The 22,006-nt window shown below is 36.9% G+C and overlaps 1 protein-coding gene across 4 annotated transcripts in view; it reads left to right on the top strand.

Moving 5' to 3' along the window:
- Positions 1–22,006, top strand: part of SNX14 (sorting nexin 14) — a 47,272-nt gene that overhangs the window by 12,263 nt on the left and 13,003 nt on the right. For 2 of the 4 annotated variants that reach the window (XM_032104988.1, XM_032104989.1), the window contains exons 6-21: positions 1,039–1,126; positions 4,732–4,816; positions 7,064–7,220; positions 7,500–7,575; positions 8,421–8,465; positions 8,550–8,630; positions 8,774–8,888; positions 9,308–9,463; positions 9,755–9,879; positions 10,945–11,003; positions 14,566–14,592; positions 18,255–18,387; positions 19,028–19,229; positions 20,195–20,278; positions 20,415–20,515; positions 20,802–20,913. In XM_032104988.1, the coding sequence (XP_031960879.1) occupies positions 1,039–1,126; positions 4,732–4,816; positions 7,064–7,220; positions 7,500–7,575; positions 8,421–8,465; positions 8,550–8,630; positions 8,774–8,888; positions 9,308–9,463; positions 9,755–9,879; positions 10,945–11,003; positions 14,566–14,592; positions 18,255–18,387; positions 19,028–19,229; positions 20,195–20,278; positions 20,415–20,515; positions 20,802–20,913 (1,646 nt within the window). The remainder of the gene's footprint in view (positions 1–1,038; positions 1,127–4,731; positions 4,817–7,063; positions 7,221–7,499; positions 7,576–8,420; positions 8,466–8,549; positions 8,631–8,773; positions 8,889–9,307; positions 9,464–9,754; positions 9,880–10,944; positions 11,004–14,565; positions 14,593–18,254; positions 18,388–19,027; positions 19,230–20,194; positions 20,279–20,414; positions 20,516–20,801; positions 20,914–22,006) is intronic. The other 2 variants (XM_032104990.1, XM_032104991.1) reach the window with 1 other exon arrangement.

Raw genomic sequence — 22,006 nt, 5'->3', positions numbered from 1 at the left:
TTTGACTCTCAGGTCACTGGTATCTGTACCTGATAGTTCATCATCAACATGCCTTTGAATCCTCTACAACCCAGGCTAAAATTGCTTTAAAAGTTGGATGCTGAATAATGTAAAATGTTTATGCATAATTTTTTTTTTTTTAGATGTCCTGTTCTTGCTTGTAGTGTGTTTTTTTTTAACGCAAGTAGTATTTACGCTTATTTCTTACCAAAAAGTGTGATGGTTCTTGCATGCTGTCATTAGGTGAAACTGGATGCAACTTCTGTTGTTCTGTCATTATTCAGCTGCTGTACTTCAGTTTTACCAATATATTAGTCTTGCTCTAAAGTTCATGTCAATAACTGGTAAATTTTTGGGTTTTTCACTTGCATTTTGTGGAATACTGGCATCATGATCTCTTTTTCCACTCAGTTTAGTTGTAGTTTCTTCATCTAAGACTTAGTTTATTTCCTGTTTTCATTCAGTTTTCCAGAAAAGTCATGGAGTTAGGTATTTTTCTTCCTGAATCACATTTAATTATTTTTACCGTGATTTTTCACTGAGCATGTTTTATTGCAGCAGATGGGAACTGGCAAGCCAGATAAAAAGTTTAGATGATATTTTGACATAGTGATTTGGAAATCTATTTAAATTCTTCTTTGTTTCCAAGCAGAAGCCACTTTAAATAATTTCAATTTCCTTTATGCCATTGAGTTAGGATGTGTTCACATATGTAGAAACTAGGTTAGATTTTACTATGTCAAAAGATTTTACAGTCAAAATCATGCAGAGAGTACATGAGAGCAGGAATTGGTATATCATTCCAATTTCCTGACGTTTTTGTTAAGCCATTGTGTACACAGGCATAGTGGGAATTCCGTGTATTTTCCTCAGACAGAAGACTGCTCACTCTCTGGTAGCTTTCATTTCAGTTCATTCCAGCTGAACTATCACTGTTGAATCTTCTTATGCTTTTAATAGTTCCAAATGTATTGTGGTTGGTTTAATAGAAATGTATTTTATTCTGTTTTCTTACATGGCATGCTTTGCAACACTCAGAAATATTACTGATGATGAGTCCTCAGTGGATGAGTTAAGAGGGACGCTGCGATTTTTTGCATCTGTCTTAGTTCGGAGAATTCACAAGGTAGGTGACCTTAGAGGCATTAGTGTTGGTTTTCCATCAGAAATTATTGATGTCCATCTCTAGTGAGTTCTTAGGGTTTTGTTAAAATGGGGATTCCAAAGTCAGTCTTACAGAAAGTGTAGGCTGTTGCTAACCATCGAAGTTACTTCTTTGTGGTATCTACTCCCTCCTTCTGGAGCTTATCCCATTCCTAGTTGTAAACCACCTCTGAAGAGGCATCATTGGAAGTGTCCAACATCCTGTTGGACATGGCTTTGAGCAACCTGTTCTAGGGAAACATGTCCCTGCTGTGGCAGAGGATTGGAATAAGTGATCTGTGAAGGTCCCTTGTGACCAAACCTTTCCCCAATTCTTGCAAATGGATATATATTTTTCACACCAGTGCAGGGCATTATTAAAACCTTGTGATCTTTTAGCTGTCTTTTGGTGACTTAATCCAAGTGGAAACCATTTTGAGGATTACTGAAAAAGACCTGTTAGAAAATGGTGAGCTGCCATACCTGTCTTAGCTTCTTTTTTGCTTGTCTTCTTAAAATGCAGACAAGGCCCTTACATTGTCTGTGAAGAATAGACTGTCATTAGGTCTTACCAGCTTATTGTAAGAATTAAAACAAGTGTGATTCTTATATTAATGAAATTCTTCAGGAACATTCTGAGTGCTAAAGATTAAAAGTTTTTGTTTGCTGTGTTTGATCTATTAGCACATGCTTTTTTAGCACATACTTTTTTTGTATGCACTCTCTTTTTAACAGCTCAACTCTTTCCCAGTAAAGTGCTTCAAGCCTGTTTCATAGGAACTGCTTTTAACTTTCTGGCTGTTCTAAGCAAAAAGGGTTGCTAACTCAATTTCCCGAATCAGTCTGTGCTGACCTTTCTGTTGGAGCTACTACCATAAATGTGTATTTTTTTCCCCCTTCCTTAGTAACAGCAATATTTTCTGAGCTACAAGTTGTACATGTACCCTAAAATGACCTATTAACAGCTTGATTCTCTCCTTGTTACATATCAAATCCAGATGACTTTCTTGTTTACTCTAAATCAGGCATATTGCTTTTTAAAGTGAACATGGGGGAAGATTAGGAAATGTCCATGTAGTGTATGGAGGTGTGAAACTGGAGTAAATCTTCCAAAGTGAGAATCTAGACCAAGGTCTTAAAATTTAATTTGGAGTTGTAATACATGCCATGTTATTTGCATTGTTCATGGATCCATTGTTGGCTCAGAAAATGACCATGTCACCTTTTATGATCATGTAGTAAGGTATTAATTGGGATTTCTCAAGTGAGCTATAGCATCTTGAAAATTTACCACCTCTGCCTTTGATAGTGAGGATTTAAATGTACTATCTTCAGTTCTCTGAATAGGCAATATGTGCGACAAATGCTCAAGACATGTGCCAGTATTAAGCACTGTCAGGGGACCTAAAACATAAAGTTAATCACAGAAATGCATACATTGAGGAGAAATTCATCATCATCAGTTGCAAAATAAAATAATCATATACCTTTGCCAAGCAGCTGTACTTTGTTTCGAACTTATTGTTAAATGCTTGAAAGCAATAGTTCTAGCTAATAGAGATAAAATGTTTACATTGAGGAAGAATTGTGTAAGAAAACACAGGCAATTTTTTCATTTTTTTGGATTTTTTTTTTTTTTTGCCAAAGAATATTGTACTTTTGAATTGAGAATTACTTCAGTGAAAAGAATGCTTTTGTTTTCTATTTAAAGCTGCCTAGGTTGAAACATAGTTGTTGAGTAAAGTAACAAGCACTTCAGGCTAGTCAGCTCTTAAATGTATGATGAAATACTGCAAATCTGGATTTTCCTTGCTGTGGCCATTTTTGGATTGGTTATGGATTTTGAAGGGAAAGGGAAGGGTTTCCTTTTGCACAGTGTGGTATAGATAGCCCAGCATCTGACTGAAGTTTTTGACAAAAGTTAACAGTGTCTCCTGCAGTGTTGATAAACAATTTCCTTGGCTGTGCTCTTTGAGTTACCTCTGCAGGAAGAAACACTGCCCTATCCCTATATTCCATAAGAATCTTTTAATTTCTAGAAATTACTGTTGGAATGTGAGGCGCAAAAGACAGGGTTTTCCATTGCTAAGCAGAAGCTTGTCCTTCCCTGCTTGTAAGCAGGAGCTGACCTTACTTTTAGGCAGCTCCAGTCAGTTATACTGGCTTGTTGGGGCTTGCCAGGTCAGGTCATAGCTGAACCCCTCAAATATTATAAGGGAGCGTGTAGGAATATGTAACTCCTTGATACAATTGAATAAAAATTACCAACTTTTCTCTCAGCTCTGGTGGCCTTTGCAATTGCATTGTCTCTCCTCATCTGGCAAGATGTTGTACAGAGGAGGGATTCCTTCATTAGGAAAGAAACTTGTTCAAAATTCTTAGATTTTGAACATTTACCGCTGTATGTTTTTGTATCTCTGAGACGTCTCTTGTTTAAAATAAAGAGCATGCAAAGTGTAAATCACTTTCTAGATGAGTTTCTGTGAAAAATGCTGCAGTTGGTAAAGAATCCCTTGAAACTCTATAGGCTGGGGACTGACTGGCTGCAGGGAGAAGCTCTGCTTGCTGCAAAGGACCTGGCCCCATAGTAGGCTGTGAGCTGAATATGAGCCCTAAGTGGCAGCTTAAAACACCAACAGCATCCTGGGTTGTAGTGACAGGAGCAGAGACAATCAAGGAGAGTGATTATCTGCCTTCACTGGATGCTCTTTGCATGGCATCTAGGATACTAATCCAGTTTTGTACTCCACAAGAAAGTGGAGCAGGTTCAGCCAAGGGGCCACCAAGATGATTGGGGCTGGAGGAGGTGACTGTGTTCAACTCTGGAGGTTTTCAGCCCCAGGTTGGATACAGCCCTGAGCACTGTGATCAGAGCCTGCTTGGAGCAGGGCTAGGGCATCCCAAGGTCCATTTGTGCCTGAACTGTTCTATAATTCTCCTTCAATTTTTGTAGCCATCAAAGAAAATACAAGTGCAGGACCCTAATACAATCCTTGATTAAATCATACATTGTCTTTCGTTTGGCTTACGATCACATGGCTTTGTTGTTGGCACTAATGGTCTTTTGAATCTGTAACTCAAATTTTCTTTTGGTTCTGCCATCACCGAAGGGTGACATTTTTTCTGCCTGGTTGTAGGAGGGTTTCTCTTTGGTTTCAGTCCTTGTGGACATGACTGCAGAGTGTTAAGGCATGCAGGTGTTAGAAGCACAGCATAGTTAACTTGATGCTTTTGTTGGTGGTCAAATCTTCCCATAGAACTGGGCTTCATATACTGTGACTCGGAAGTCACACTGCCTTGCCATATTTATTGCAATGAAAAAGTCACAGTGGGAATGAGCTGACAATAAATGTGTTAATAGTGTCATTTATGACATTTAGTTCTATGTATTGTTATACACTTTGCCCAGAAGAATGAGCACACTGTCAGCTCGTCTATAGCTTTGTGGGTTGTTTCTTAATGGTTCATTCTGTGGTTCAAACCGGGACATATAAGCAAATTACTGTGTTTGATGGTTGTCTGTAATAAATTTTGCGGGGGGGGGATGGAATAGAACAGTTTTGTTTTTATTTTGAAATTATTCTTTAGGTGGACATTCCAACTGTTGTAACGAAGAAGATGCTCAAGGCAGCAATGAAACACATTGAAGTAATAGCCAAGGCCAGGCAAAAAGGTAATGTCAAGACTTAATATGTTGTCAGTTTCAAAGGCCAAGTATGAGTATTTTTTTTATGCATGTTTGAGATTATATTGCTATGTCTTTTCATCCTTATGTCCTCTTTTTTTTAAAAAAAGAGGTCCTTTTGCATTTTTCTTCTGGTGGTTGCAAAGGCAAATAGAGAAAAAGTTACAGTACATATTTTTATTCTCTGTTTTGATTTTTATTGCCCCACGATGAAAACACTAAATTTCTGTCTCTACAGGAGTAAACAGGAATGTGGGTTTTGTCTGTTCAGAGCAATCAAGATCGTTTAGCAATGCTTCTTGAAGTTTTTCCTTTATATTCCAGATGAGCAGTTACAGATGAAAGGATTTGTACATCTGTGCACTTCACCTCATAACTCTTATAGATAGAATGATTTCAAATCTGCATTAGTGAAGCTGTAATATGTTGAAAAGCTAGGTTTATGTTTGTAATCCATGGTGAGACTTTGAGCAGAAGCATATTTATTATCCAGGGTAAGAGTATCTTCACAAGCCTAATGTAAAAATTATATTTAAACTACACATTGAAGAAATATTTGGAAACACTTGCTGTTGTTATTTTTATTTTTTTCACTGGCTATGTTCCACAGTGCTGTATCTACTAAATGTGGTTTCATTCAACTTTTAAGTGTAGATGTTTACTTTAACTGGAGTCGTGAACTTTTCTTCTATCCCTCCAAATGTCTGCTCGATATCCATAAATATATGCCGTAGGTCCTGTGAGTAGTGTTAATGATTAAGATGAATAATGAGACATAGTGTAATCACATTGGATGTCTTTCATGGCACAACAGCAATTTCAAGATAATACTAGATAATCTTACAGCGCTGTTTACACCAAATTTCATGTTTCCTTTGATTTCTACCAAGGAGTTGGAGACACTTTCCTTTAACAGTAAAGAACTGTATTTAAAATGTACAGCATTGAAAATAAAGCCTTTTTTTTCAGTGTTTTAAAGGAAAAGATTTGTTTCCTAAGGGCAGATATGTGAAGTAGCAGCTGAAAATTACTTTTAGTAGCACTTTTGAATAAACACTGCTAAAGCAGCTGCCACTATACATGGTTCAGAGGCAGCTTTCAGACCTTGGTTTGGTTGCTAGTTGAGCCTAGCCCTTTGTCCATATTTTCTAAATCCTTTTTCAAATTACTGCTTTTAGGGGGCATTTCCTTTTCTCCTAGTCTTGTTACTCTCTTAGTCCTATTTGCACAGACACCTCTATGATTTCATCACCTGAGGGTACATTCCTTCTCTCTGCTTTTAGTGGCACCAGCTAGGCATATTTATCAGGTGATATATATTCCTGCATCCTTCCTATCAGCTGATATCACTCTTGGTTTTTGGATGTGAAGGCTAAGCCAGAAGGTTTCTTTCTCTAATATGCTGGGAACAAGTTTTAACCTTCAAGGTAACTGAGGAGTATATTATGTACCTCACCTGTGCCTGGTGGTGGTGTTGGCATGAGGCTGTGCCGCATTGCTAGTCCAGCTAGGTATGCTTTGTAACAGCTCAGTACTTGCCTTTGAAGTAATCAGAAGAAATACAACATTGTTGCTTCTAATTAATATCTGTAGTTTTTCTAATCTGTTAAAGAGGTATTCTTTCTACTCCACTGTGACTTGAGGCAGTACTCTTGCAGATCCTCCTGCAGGTTTTGGCTTGATTTACCCCGTGTTTGAAATGTATGTTCCTTCACGTTTGTTTTTAAGTGTTCTAAGGAGGAAGCAGATATTACAGGATTGAGTAAAAGTTTACGTTGATTTCAAATTGTGCTGTAGGCCAAAAAAATGGGAGATCATGAAGAAGGTCAGGAAAAAGGCAATTAGAGGCAGACTTTGCGCAGTGCAGTTTTTCTGAGAATCCAGATGGTGAGAGTTCTTATATTTCTTATCTATACATATAAAAATTGGATATATAAATTTATATTATTTTTTATCTATTTATATATAATTATAAATGAGAAAGCATTCTGGATACCATGCAAACTGCAATTGTTTGGTGAAGGAATTCTTATTTCAGTGCGAGGTTTTATTTTTACATAGCCAGGCTTCAAAGTCTAAGCCAAGGTTCTTCTGTAAAGTTTCAACATTTTATCCCTTTGGCAGTTGTATGTGTACTAAAAATATTAACTTTTTAGCTCAAATAGAAAGCAATTGCCTTTTGTTTCCCAGCAAGAAAAAGCTGAAGCAACTCTGTAATTCTTTTTTTACTTTCAGTAAAAAATGCGGAATCTTTGCAGCAAGCTGCTTTAGACGAATATGGACCCGAACTGCATGTTGCTTTGAGAAGCCGAAGAGATGAACTTCACTACTTAAGAAAACTTACTGAACTTCTTTTTCCTTATATTTTGCCCCCAAAGTCAACAGAGTGCAGGTATATAAATTATTTAGAATTGTATTTTTTTTAAGTGTCTGCATACTGTGTAGTACTATAGTATTGGAAAGTGAAAGAATGGACTTCAAAGTAATCTTCCTTCTTACCCCTTTTTTTATGATTTTTTTTTGATTTGTCTTTAAAATAGCATGCTTGTGGTATTATTAAATCCTAAAATATTTCCCAGTAGTATATGACAGCATTGCAAACTTCACTTAGAAATTTATGAAATCTAATATTGCTTTGGATTTTTACTTTCTTTCTTTTATTTTCTTTCAGATCCCTGGCCCTTCTGATTAGAGAGATTCTCCCTGGTTCTGTGTTCCTTCCCTCAATGGATTTCTTAGCTGACCCTGTAAGACTTTGGAGCACGAGAATAATCTTAATTTATTCAAAATTACTGTTTTCCTACTAAGTATGTTGTGGTAAAGCAAATGATGCAGAATGACTTACTTGCTGTGCATTTTGACTCGATAAAAGAAAAAGGAATCCTGTGGCCAGTTGTCTTATTTGTTCATACAAATTAACTCGCTCAACTGACTAAAATAACAGTGTTGGTGTGATATCTTAAGAATGTGTTTTTCAGTGAAGGACTACAACCCCTGTTAAATGGGAGAATGCTGTGCTAGTGTAAACATCTTCACATTACTATTGCTACATTTAAAAAGGGCTCGATTACTTGAGCTCTAGCTCTGTGGATCTTTACAGCAGTCTAAGTAAACCAGCAGTTTTTGCAGCTGTATTGAAATCACTTTTTTCCCCTTAATTCTGCAAATCAGGGGGCTTTTATTTCTGAATCTGCAACGCTGGCATCCTTGTTTTTATATATGCTTGTATTTTAATAGGCAAAATTGCAGTGCTCACGCAGGGATCACCTGGCTGCAAACAGAAAGTACCATAGTGTGGAAGTATTGGTAGTTCATTAGATCTGCACTTACAGTGAAAATACTTTGGAGGGCTTTCTTCCACTGGGTAAAGAATATTTCTGTGCAGGTCTCTTCAGAAATTCCCTGACTTGTAAAAACTTGAGGAGGCCATTGAAGGTCAATTCTCAAACATGTATTCCCAGGCTTTGCTTTTTAAAAAGTATTAATATACACAGGTTTAAACTTGGGTATAACGTACTATTGAAATAATTTTAATCTATTTTGTTGAGTTTTTTAAATATTAATTTCATTTGTTGTATTGTGTTCCTTGCAGGACACTGTGAACCATTTGCTGCTGATCTTCATTGATGACAGTCCAGTGAGTACTGACAAAGTTAAAACAGTGGCATTTTGTTCACCCATGAAAGTCGCTTTCTTACCCAGTTGTCATTTTTTTCTGCAGCCTGAGATAGCAACCGAGCCTACTTCTTCATTGGTTCCATTCCTTCAGAAATTTGCTGAGCCAAGAAATAAAAAACCATCTGTAAGTAAAGGCAACATTTGCTTCCTTTCCTGTTCTGAATAAGTGTTTTATTTACCTGCTCATTCTGTTCTACAACTCTTTGCAATATTTATATACTCACTGAAAGTTTGAAAGGTGGATGACTGCATTTTTAACCTACTCAGGTACTGAAACTGGAGCTAAAGGAGATCAGAGATCAGCAAGACCTTTTATTTCGGTTTATGAACTTCCTGAAACAGGAAGGGGCAGTCCATGTGCTGCAGTTCTGCCTTACAGTTGGTAAGATTACAAATGTTGTGCTGAAGTTATCTGATGATCTGGAAATGATTCTAATGGAAAACTACAATTTGTATTTGGGTCATTTAGGAAGAAAAAAAACATTCATATGCCAGGAGCAACCTCGTGGATTTATCCTTACTGTGATAAGGAATAATTTATTTTAATTGCAATATCTTTTTAGTAATAACTTTATGAACAAATCTGAATTATAGTTAATAAGAAGGCAGGTACCTTATTACCTAGGATTTTGAGATGTCGTATGTTTCTTTTAATTTTAATTAAGTTTTCTTTTAACTTTTAATTAAGTTTTGCAAATTACTTACCTACTGGAAAATTTTTTGATGTTATAGGGTGCTTCAAGATGTTCTTTCTTTGCCAAGTTGATCAAGAAATGCTTTTTTCTTTCCTTTACTTCTCAGAGGAATTCAATGACCGAATTTTGAGACCAGAACTGTCAGATACTGAAAAGATGTCTCTTCATGAGGAAGTACAGAAAATTTACAAAACTTACTGTTTGGATGAAAGCATTGACAAGATTAGATTTGACCCTTTCATTGTGGAAGAGATTCAAAGAAGTAAGTTGGAATTTGAAAGGAATAATGTACTCTGGAATTTAAACAGCATTCTGTAATAAAGTGGAAACAAATTTTGCTGAATATTATCAATCTTTTTGTCAGTTTAAAAATTCGTTATCCCTTTGCTATATTGTGCTTAATCATTGTTTTGTTAATTTATTTCTATTTTTTATTTGTAAGATGTAGAATAGCTTGCAAAATAAGCACAATCTCTGACTAGAAAAAACCCATGAACTTTATATGCCTGTATGTATATCTCTCTCTATTCATACTTAATTTTGGTTTTTCTAGTTGCTGAAGGTCCATATATGGATGTTGTGAAACTTCAAACTATGCGGTGTCTTTTTGAAGCTTACGAGCACGTGCTTTCTCTGCTCGAGAATGTTTTTACTCCTATGTTCTGTCACAGTGATGAGGTAAGAGTGAAAGACTAGAAGAGTAATCTTAAAAGCAAGATTGTATTTTTTTAGGATACGCTATTTACAACAGTCGTGTGTGTGGAACTGAAAAATATGGCTCCATTTTCCACTTCAGTTGGTATTCTAGAGCTGGACCATTCTCAGTAGGAAGACAGAATTTATTGTAGTCCAACACAACACCACAGAACAAAAGAAAACTTCATTTTTTGATGTAACAATTTGTGTATATCACAGCTATTAAAAAATCCTCTCCACCCCTTCTTTTATGATTGCAAATTTGGTGCAGAAGTAATCTGCCTGATAGATGTAGAACACGATCTCTTTATTTACTTTTTAAAATATAATGGTATTTAAAGATACAAAAGTCGTACTTAGGTTTTTTCAGCATTATGCATTCCAGCAGCTAAAAGTCTGGTGTTTGTTTTCAAGAAGGTTGCTCAAAGCAATTGATAAGATATTTAAGATTGTTGTGTTATTGGGTTCTAAATGCCACCTTAAGAATTCCCCACCCTGGATTGACTTTGTCTGCCTAAGGCCTTCTAGTAGTACACACTTTAATCACAGGGGTGAGTCTTGAGTTCATGTTCCTTTCAGAAGTTTGTGTAAGTCAGGTTGTATGTTAAGCTTCTTGCATTTATTTGAGGCAGAATGTATTGATTTGTCCTGGGAGTGGGTACTTGTCTTACTTAGCGTTACTCTTAATAAAAAGAACATTTCTCAAAAATAGTTTTGATGGTGATCTCTCCCATGATAGCTATAATGCCTCAAATGCTTGATTTTTTTAACAAGGAGATGACATGGATTTTGGTGCTTATTTTAATTTTTATTTCAGCTTTGTGGTTTTAATTTTGAGATTATGTAAGGTTAAATAAGTAGTCCTAGGCTCGTGTATTGATTATTGTATGGTCTGTCCTTTTCCAGATTAAAATTCTAACTGCTAGATTGTGGTCAGTTTGGCTTTTCCTTCAGTTCTGGTTTCCTGACCTTTGCAGTGTTGTTGCACAGTAGCTGTTACCTCTGTTAATGCAGTGTTTTCCTTGATACCTTATTTGTCTGCTACAGTACTTCAGACACCTTCTAAGAGGAGCAGAGTCACCAACCCGCAATTCGAAATTTAACAGGTAGGTATGGTAGAACTTCTAAGTGTTTTTCTTTGGTTTTTAATTAAAAGCATCAAAATAATAAACTGTACGAATTTTCTTATTGCCTGATATTAATTTGACTTAATTTTTAGCTCTACTTCTTCTGTTTTTAAATGAACAATATACATGCTAAAGATGTAAGCAATATTATACAAGACGTCTCTTCTCTTGATGTGTTTTGCATTAAAGAATTTAAAATGTGATTTAGACCTCAACATTTGAGAAGAGGGAAGGGAAAAAAATCGTGCGGTGAGAATTAAAGAATATGAAAATAAAGTGGTGATTTAATTGACTGTGTATATATAATACCATTTTAGTGCTGCCAAGCTGTGTCTTCTTGGATTTCAGATGCTACATGGATAGGTACAGTGTACCCTAGGTCTAACCAACCTGGTTATTCAATGGGAATCTCCTCTTACTGTAACAACTGCCACTTCTCCTACATCAAATGTGTTTTCTGTCCCCCAACTCCGTTGCAGAAATGCAGCATTAGAAGCCTTGTTTCTGGGCTTGGACCATACAATTAGAGACCACCTTCAGGCTCCTGACAGCCTGTGGAGTAGAAGAACCTCTCCTGTGGTGGGGATGGGTGATCTTCCATTGTGGGCTTGGGTTGGGTTGATAAACCTTGGGGTCTCATAATTTCTTGTGTTTCACTTTATGTTGGATGGCTCCAACAGTCGTGGGCTGGCCCAACTGAATTTCTCTTATGGCCTAGCCAAAAGAAGGAAAACTTCAGTGAGACAGTCTTTAATTTGGATAGGCTTTCTTTCTTGGTATGAAATAAGATCCACGGTACTGTGGCAAATGCTAATGCCTGTCCTCTTGTAGAGGAGTAACAGTGGTTCATTTAACCTTCTCTGCTTTCATTAGAGTTACACCTGACAGCAAATTCTTGTTTCTCAGCCTATTGTGAGATTTGTATTACTGACACACACCTTTCTTCCCTTGTCCTGTTCTTCAAAAATGGCATGATTGTTCTCTTTATTCTCCATTGGTGACGTCTTTTATGTGGTCTTTATAGTTTCTGTAGGTCCAGGACTGGAGCTTTGGTGTAGTGCTGTCTCATAGTGGTGCTGGCAAGCTTCTGCTTCTTAACAAAGAGGCATGGAATGAAGGCAGCTAGCCCAAACTGCATTCCTTTCCTACATGGTACTCCACTGGGATGGGTGACCTTAAACACACATCAACTTCTGTTGAAGATGGCTAAAGGGTTTCACCTAGACCTTTAAATCTGCCTTCTGGTTTCTTCCCCAAAATTATTCGTGTCAAGGTTTGGAAGTATTCTGTCATACACTTCTCAAATCTAGTTAAAGTATGAAAACATGTAGGTCGCCTCCTTGGTTCTTTGCTTTCAAAAACAGAAAGGGGGAAATTACAGGCCATTTCTTACTGGAGTTTTTGAAATGCATCTCTGGCTACAGAATAAACGAATTTTGTTTGGGGGCTGTTGCAGCATATTGTCAAACAGTATCCATAGCATAACTGAAAATGTATCTGGTTTACATTTTAGAACAATTTGAATGCCCTCAGTATATATACTGATGTACAATACGAGATACTGTGTGTTCCAGAAGAAGTACCTCAGTGGTTATTTCCATGACACAGAGGTCCTATCTGCAAGTAGTTTGCCTGTTGCTTTGGAATTTCCCTCTGCAGAATTGTCTACAGTCAGTGCCAAGGGGGCAGGGAAAAATCAAGGTTACCTACGGAATTATTCCAGATGTTATTCCATATACTTTGTCCTGCCTTCTCTTTCTTATTCTAGCATTAGTAATTATGTACAAAGTAATTATGTGCAAAGAGATGAGTTTTGTTTCCCATATTTTGGTTGTGCTTTGCTATGGGTACTGTGTGTGTATTGCATAGGTACTGCTGGTTAAGAAATCAGATCAAGAAGTAGGTATGAAATCCCAGTGGAATGTGCATGGGGGTAATGTGTTGAAACATTTCCCTTACTGCAAGACAAGAAAATTACAGTTTCTAGAAAATATAGGTGGGAAGGTAGGAAAAAATGACTGTCTGTAATCTGTAATTTTTGGTTTGAATCACTTCTTTGAACTGTACAGAACAATCATAGCTTTTTGCAGACAGGACAAATAATGTCCTATGAAAACTGCTAGGGCAGTAGGTGGGCAGTGTCAAGGGTTTCTGGAGTGTAAAGAAGTCATATTGAGGGTATTCTGACAACTTGATAACTAACTGTGGTTGTCATCAGTTTTAACTCTGTAACTGATGTTTTCTACCTAATGTTTAATGTGTGTGGCCAATGATAACTGATGTTCTGAGTTCCAGTTCTGTCAACTTAATTTGGATAGTGTGGAAGACACAACAAGAATTTCCTCTCCCTCTCTCACATTTATGTATTTATAATACAACTACATTACTTAAATGTCATCTATGTTGGAAGTCTAACAAAAAAAGAAAAGCTGTTATGTAGGACAAATTCCCAGATTTCTGGATTGCTGTCTGTCTTGACTTTCGACATACCATAACCACAAATCAAAATAGACACATCCTGGTTTCTCATATTGGAATAGCAGTGAAATTAAAGCACTTTTCAGGCTAAAGGACTCCAGAAGAGATACTAACAATTTCAGGGAGTGGTTAGGAGTAAAACCCATGGAATTAAGTCTGTGAAAAGTTCTGTGCAATGTAATAGTCACCATCATTTCTAACCTGGTAGGTTGTATTTCCAGTTTCACAGTTAACACAGTCAAAGACAGTGTAAGATGTCTTACAATCAGACCCTTCTGTAAAACAAAACCTAAAATTTTAATATTTTTATCCCTTATCAGTTTGTCCAGAATTCAGTAGCTGCCATGAATTAAAATCCTGTATGTGATGACAGTGTTTATAGTTAATTCATTTAAACATCACGTTTGGAATTACTGGGTCTGAGGCATTGGTTCTATGTACCAGGTTATGTAGAATGGCAAAAATATAATGACAGGTCCTAAAATCTGTGAAATAAAAATTTTTAAAAGTTACTTTAATTTTAAATAATGACTCTTACTATACCTAATACAGATGCTATACTGTATTATATATGTATATACTATACTAATACAGAGGGGGAGAGGGTGTGTATTATTACATAAAGTGAGTCCACAGCCTTTTCATTGTATTGGCCAAATTAACTAGATTCCTATGTGACTTCTGAACAAAGGTAATAGGAACAGTTGGCTGCCTATTTGGCACTACAGGTAATTCTAAGAATGAAAGCTGTTCTCCATTAATTGGTGGTTGCTTGTGCTGAATCTCCTGAAAGTTTCAATAACCGATGTTTTAAATTCAAAGGCCAAGCGTGTGATGATGAGATGTGCAGATACTGTTCACATTTCACCTTCTTAGGGTTCTAGGTCAGGAACTCCTAATTGGACCACCTCTTCTTAATCCATGGTGAGGGTCAAAGCCTATTCAGTTTTGTTGGGATAGGTCTGTCACATTTGGTTTGGTTTGGGTTCTTTTGTTGTTTTGGTTTTGTTTTATTTTAATTTTCTGCTGGACTCTGAGGTAATTTATTTGCCTGTTGTTGCAGAAGTAGCCTGAGTTTGGATGACTTACGGTAAGTCTATCTAACACTCAATAAGTGTTGTGTGTTAGTTATGCTGCATCTCTCATGACTTCATCACACAGCCTTTATAACAGTAATTAACTGTTCATTTTATTTGTAAAAGACATGAATGTCTTCTCTGGATGCATTTCTCCTCACAAAAAGCTTTACTTCCCATGTCCTCTTCACAAGTGTTTAGAAATTGCTTAATTACTAATTTCACATGTTTGCATTACATTAACATTGTTTGCTGTTAACAGTGTGTCTGTTGTCGTTTTTTTGAAATATATTTTCAGAACTTGAAATTTTTTTTTTGGCTTGTGACTGCTAGGTGCTCCAGAATTTCCTTTACTTCGTGTCGTATTTCCAGATCCTCATTAAGGTGTTATCCCCTTATATGCTTGTTTTAGCTTGCAAGCTGTATCCGTGGTGATCATTGTCTAACATCGCATGCAAATATTCTGATTTTTAAGCACTCAAACCCAGCAGTTGCCTAAATTACTTCTCTCTGCAGCTTCTTTTGTGACTGTTACAGGTTTGATGGCAACATATGCTATTTCTTATAATTTGCTGTAGCTAGTATACGTGACCACTCATTAATGCCTTAGTAGCCGTTCAATGGTTTGTTTTCTCATTATTCATGCCTCTTTAAATACATGGTATCCAAACTCAGAAAACAATCTTTTCTTTATGGACTTTTCCTTAGAATTTATCAGAGCATCATTATGACATAGATTGCTCATACTAGCCTTTAGGGTAAATTTTTCAACTTAATTTTTCAGGTTAAGAATCAAGGTTATTAGATGCTTTTATACTTTATGTGCCAGTTCAGCATGTTGAGCTGTAACTTGCTTGATTGTTGAGCAGTAAGGAGTTCTTGAGATATAAATGCAGCTCATTGATGTTCAAGTGCAGCAAGATGTGCTCAGCATTTCTCCTAACTGCGTGTAGGGATTTTAGTCAGCCAACGGAAGTGGCACTCCGACTTCACATGCATGTTAATATCTAGCTTGTCTGATACATACAACTGGTCTAGTCCTTCTTGACCCAAAAAGCCTCACAGCATCATTCTTCAGCTGCATACCCCTGGCTCAAGATCACCTGCCAAGATCTGTTCAGTGCCCTGAATGAGGCAAGCATCCTGTGGGAAAATGATTTTGCAACCATCCATGATTAAAGAATGCCACAGTGCACAGTGGACTACTGCAGTCTTCAGTCTGCAATTCCTTGTTATAGACTGAACAAATATTGTAATTTTTTTAATGTTAGGTATGTATTACTTTTGGAATGTTTGAGGAAAAAAGGAAGTGTTCCAACCTCTTGTTGTCACATGATTCTTCAGGAATGTTGGAGTCTGTAGACTCTCCACAGAGGGTCCTGCTGAGAAAGCAACTGTAGAATGATGGTCTAATAATGCTATTATATGGATTAGCACTAGAGGGAGTGGGATATTTTTCCAATGAGTTTTGGACATATATATTTATATTTATTGACGGTAGCAGAGTTGACAGGTCCTAAAAAAAGTCTGGTCTCTGTTCTAAACGGACTACCTCCTGTTGTCTTTGGTCCTTCATGTCTTGAACCTGCCCCTATCCTAGTCCCATCTCTTTCATTCTGCCTAGCCTCAAGGCCTTTCTTCTATTTCTGCTTAGCCAGTGAAGTTAATAGATTTTCATCCTGATACCTTTTTTTTGTATATATTTTTTTATTGTTCCATTTCTTTGAAATGTCAGGTCATCCTGTTATCTGTCCATCCATCTCTGCTAACATCCACAGGTTTATTTTCCGTGCTCATCCAGTGTGATTTGTGCTCAAGGATTTTTACCAAACCAGTCTTGTGTTCTCTCCATATATTGTGGAGAGAGTCTGTGTACCCTCTCATTCACCAGTGTTTGTTCTGAATTGGTCTCTTCCTGTGCAGAGACTCCCATCCTAGTTTGTCACTTTATACTTGTCCGGTTCAGTGATTGCTTTTTATTCACGTGGCGTAATCTCTGCGTTGGGGCTGGAAGGGTTGGTTCCCAGCTGTCAGGTTGAGTACAGCTCAGTACAGGCACAAGTGAATGCTGCCTTCACCTGGAGCATGATCAGTGTGGGAAAGAACTGCTTTGAGACTGGAGTCCTCCTATCAAATCATTGACCTTGTGCAAATCAAAGTTTTTGCTCAAACTCTTAAGAACTGCACAAGTTTTCACAGGAATGATGAGAACTTCCTTCAAGGTCAAGCCAGAGGTCTGAAATATTCCAGAAAAGCTAGTTTTGTCTGATTTAGGTTTGTTTTCTAGCCCAGTGCTGAAGCACTTGTACCAGATTCTGGTAGGTCCCCAATGTGAAACAGCTCAGTTCAGCACAATAACGTGTAGTAGAAGTTGTTCAAGAATGGAGTAAAATGTTCAAATAAGGATTTAGACTGCAAGCAGCCAAGCAACCTTGTCTTTGCATAGACGAGATAATTAGGGTAGATGGTGCCAGTCTGCTTTGGAGCTGATGATTATATGAGATAGAAAAAGCAAAAGATTTGGAAAAGCAGTGGGTTATTTACGCAGCTTTAGTCATGTACACAGTCTGTGTAAAATTATAAACAGGAAGCTTATTAGTAACATGCAGATGCATGTTTGGAGTCAGCAGTTGATGTTGTCTGCATGGTTTTATGGGTGATGAAAATGCTTTACCTGCTGATTGCTGCTGTTCTCTTTGTGCTCCCTTCCAGTAGTCAATAGTTTCTTGTTTTAAAGGAAAAGAAACAGGATTTTTTTGTCCTCTAATATCAGTCTATAAATTTGTTTTGAATGTTTGATTCTGCAGTTCACTGTATTGATTTTTAACTTGTCTCTCAACTGTGTATATTGAATTACCATAAGTAACCTCAGGCTGATTTCAGCAGAAACATTTTTCTTTCCAAAGTTACTAGCACTTCTATGCAAGAAATAATCATCAGTGTCAGGACTTGTGTAAGGGCATAAGAATAATAAAAAAATCTGTTCCCTCAGTAAGGGGTGTGCTTACTGCCCAAGTATCTTTTTTTTCCCCATACCTGGTTTGTTGGTTTTTGGATGCTTTGTCATAAGTGGCAAGACTTTAAAAACTCTTCATCTTTCAGTCGGACTGGCTCTTCAAGCCAAGGTTCTTTAGTTGCATCTGTTTTCTCTCATCCTCAGTCTTGCTCCTTGCACATTCCTTTTGTCTGTCTCTACTGCTTAAAAACTGAGCTCTATCTTGAATGATATGTGCTTGTAAAGTTCCTTTAAAAAATGCATCTACGCTTGGCAGAAAGATAAATATTTAAATGCGAGTGCATGGAAAAGGACAAAGTTAATGACCTACTTGATGTGCCTGCCTGTAGCAATTCCACAGTTTCTGCTGTCAAAACAAAGTTGTTTTACCTAGCTAATTGTTTATTCTGTGTCATGAATTACTAGGATACTATTGTAAGAGTTTACTTGTGGTTAAGCATTTGGGAATCCCGTGTCTCTTAAAAGTGTATTGAAGAAGTTTTGCTGATTGATCAGAGAACAGATTTACCATAAATGAATTTTAATTAAGTGGAACTGTAAATATATTGTCTACCTGTTTATAGAGTTGTTTCTCTTATCTGCAAGTGGTGTGCAACAGCCTAATGAGCAGCTGTGTAATAATATGCCTTGTGTTGTGAACTGTGGCTTCTGTAATCCTAGGACCACACAGAAGAGAGGAGAATCATTTGGAATCAGCAAAATAGGGAACAAAATAAAAGGTGTATTCAAGAGTTCTGCAATGGAAGGAGCTATGTTGCCTAACTATAACTTAAATGAAGGAGAAGATGACTTTGTGAGTAAAACCATTAAATTTTACTAGATGTCTTTGTTGCGCTTGGATTTTTCTTTTCTCCTTTGCCCCGTTGAAAATGTTACATTTCTTCTGTCTTGACTGCACAGTCTTCATGTGCTGGCTTCTGATTAAGTTGCCTTATCTTCCCTGTATTCATTCACGTGCCAAGGGAACATGCCCAGTTCATGTGCTTCTGAGCTTATTGCTTTAGTATGGAGAAGTACCAAAAGTAGCAGCGTCAGGTATTTTTGTAATCAATGACTTGTTCTGTAATTCTGGGTAGTAAAGCATGCATGGCTCTTCATCTGCAGCCTGCCACAAGACCTTAAAACCATAAATAATGTAGTGGAGAAATTGCTGTCTAGTTGGTCTGTGGTGCAGCATTTTCTCTGTAGATCAGGAGCCAACAGTCCTTTCTCATTTGTCTTGGGTGTCTCCCTCAGTTAATGTTTTTCTTCCATGCTAAACAGCCAGGAATAGAGCCAATGGTAGAATTTACTGTGTGGGATACTGTTACCTGAAGTACAGTTGGGAGACAAATGGAAAATTTTAAAAAGGGAAGAGGAGGGAGTTGGTTAGAAGCGGAGGTAGACTGTACCAATTAAAACAGAACTGGAGATCTGTGTTTGAATCCTTACAGATTGAAGAAGGTGTTATGGTAATGGAAGATGATTCTCCTGAGGAGGCTGTTACCACCCCAAATACACCCCGCAACCTTGCGGCATGGAAAATCAGCATCCCATATGTAGATTTTTTTGATGATCCCTCCTTGGAAAGAAAAGACAGAAAGGAGAGAATTCCTGTATTCTGCATTGATGTAGAGAGAAATGATAGAAGGGCAGGTATGCTATGTTGGGGATAAATAAAGCATCATTTGAAAGTGAACCCAGAGTATTTTAGTGTGCTGTATTCTGATGGCTCTTGCAGTGTGTTTTGTATATGCATTCTTCTGATTTCAAAATAGTGGCTTGAAAGTTCTGAGGAAATGAGTTTGAGAGATAAATGATCACATTTAGCATTTGCAGGTTGAGAACTGACTCCTCAGCATGAATCAGTTCTATTTAGACTTCATGGCAAAGTTTGAAATGTTCTCTTTCCAAAAATACTTACCTTAAAATTCATATTAATAAACACCTGGCATATTATTTTTTTTAACAACTCTGAACTTTGGAATAATGAACAACAAATAAGTTTTTGTATAACCTTAAAATGAGTTCTTAGGAAATGAAAATGTTTTGTTTACGGGAAACCATCATGGCTTGCCGTTAGTTTATCAGTATCTAGGTAGCAATACATCCAAATGGAGTGGGGGAAAACAGCATCATCCTAAGTCTGCATGGATTTGCGTTAGTAGTGAGAGTAATACTTCCACAATGAGCAGAAAGTGTTTAAGAGGCATTTAGTGATATGTGCAGTGATAGGATTAAGAATGATCAGCATTCAAGCTGATGATGCAGAGGACTATATTCAACAAGTACTATTTCTGTAAGTCATTTGGTTAAAAGTTGGAAAATAGATCTCATAACAGCCAGCCATTATAAATGTTGAAGTTAAGGAGCAGTCCATTGTTGGGATTGTAGGGATCCCATAAATGAGGTGATAATTTCCTTGCTAGTACCATATCTATCTACCAGTTATGCATTTTACTGTAACGCTAAAAGTACCATAAAGTTTATGTTACTACAATGGGGGGGGGCTAATGTCATTGAGGTTTTTCTTATATAATCCAGCATATTTTTGCTGTTGCTAATTTGTCTCTCAGGTGGCATAAAACCTGGTTTATTTTTAACTTTTTTTTCTTCTCCAGTTGGACATGAACCTGAACACTGGTCCGTCTACAGGAGGTATCTTGAATTTTACGTGCTTGAATCAAAGCTTACGGAATTTCATGGTATGTTCTCCACCATTTGGAAAGCCATTTTCCCCCTGCTCTGATTATCATTCGTTACTTAGCTGAAATTTAAAATAGTACAATCAGTGTTTACTGCATTACAAGAATAATTTAATCTCCTTGATATCTTTATTAGGTACATTTCCTGATGCTCAGCTTCCCTCAAAGAGAATCATTGGCCCCAAGAACTATGAGTTCTTAAAATCCAAGAGAGAGGAGTTTCAGGAATATCTGCAGGTATCAAACAAACATTTCGAGCAAAGAATATTCTAATACTAATGATATAAAGCTAATAAAAGAATATCTGGGGTTTTTTTGTTTGTTTCCAAGTAACTTTATAGTTAGAGAAAGGATTCAAGTGGGCAATGTTAAAGTTTCACATGACTGAGAACAGAAATCTCTTGGAAATGACAATATCTGTGGCAGTATAATGCTCTTTGAATATTTTTCTGCTGTACAGAAACTGATTTTTAAAGATGAGTTTTAAAGTACTTATACTTCTTCTGTTCCTTCTGTCTCAAAGAAACTTCTGCAACATCCAGAACTAAGTAACAGCCAGCTTTTAGCTGACTTCCTATCCCCTAATGGAGGAGAAACTCAGTTTCTTGATAAAATGTTGCCTGATGTGAATCTTGGTATGTAATATGCTACTTGTTTATGCTGACAAATAGTAATGCTGTGGATGCTGTGATTGAATTATGTGATTCTCTGAATGACAGTAGTAATTCATAGATAACTCTTGTGGATGTATGAAATAAGAACTCTGCTCCTTCACAGCCCTTAAAATCATAGCAAGCAAGACATGCTGATACTTCTTCCTTGAAAAAAAAAGACATTTTGAAATTTTGGAAAAAAATGTTTAAGTGGTTGCTTTTGAATTTTTGTGTCAGCAAGCAAGATGGTAAGGTTTCTCTTAATAAATCTCATAGTTCAAGAAAATTTATGGTATTGTCACAAGTCAAGTCTGGGTGCATCTGTCATTGTTTGCAGATGAGGTGGCATAAACAGTTATAAAACTACCTTTGGATTTTAATTGATTAAAATCCGCTTATTTTATTCTGAAAACTACAATATTTGATATTTCTAGTATTAGATGGTGTTAAGATCTTCTCTAACATGAGCTGCTTAATGGAATTTGAGGCATCAGTGTGTGTGATACAGGCAGGTGAAATGGAAATGGAGAAGTTGAGAAGTTCTAATGTCTAATGGCAGTAGTTCATAATGTGACACTTTACTGTGTCGTAAATCTAGTCCCTCCTGATGGGAGAGAATTTGCTGAAAGTCCTTGCAAGGAGTTTCAAAGATAAACTGAGATGTCTCTTTTAGTTTCAATGCTTCCAGATAGTTGTTTATTTAGTCTTACCAGAGGAACAGAGCCACTAGCGTGACCTAGGTACAGCATAGAAGGAGGAAAAGTAGGAGTGAGAGCTAATTATCAAGATTTACACAGCCTTTTAAAGATATTTTAACCAATAGTTACTAAAAACGTACATTATTTTCACTTTCCTACCAATTATTCAGTAACACGGGCAGGAACTGTGGAATTCTCTATCCAGTCATTCCAAACTACTTTTACTGCAGAACATGGAGTAGGAGAAGAAGGAGAAGAAGGTTTAGAGAACAACAACAATCCTCCATTTTGATATTTTTTACTCTTATCTATTTACTACAAAGAGAAGCCCAAAACCTCTAAATTTTTCACCCTGTGACAATCTTACACAGTAGTCT

This window comes from Corvus moneduloides, chromosome 3 (assembly GCF_009650955.1).
Source record: "Corvus moneduloides isolate bCorMon1 chromosome 3, bCorMon1.pri, whole genome shotgun sequence".
Taxonomy (NCBI): Eukaryota; Metazoa; Chordata; class Aves; order Passeriformes; family Corvidae; genus Corvus; species Corvus moneduloides.
This window is presented reverse-complemented; position numbering and strand designations above follow the sequence as displayed.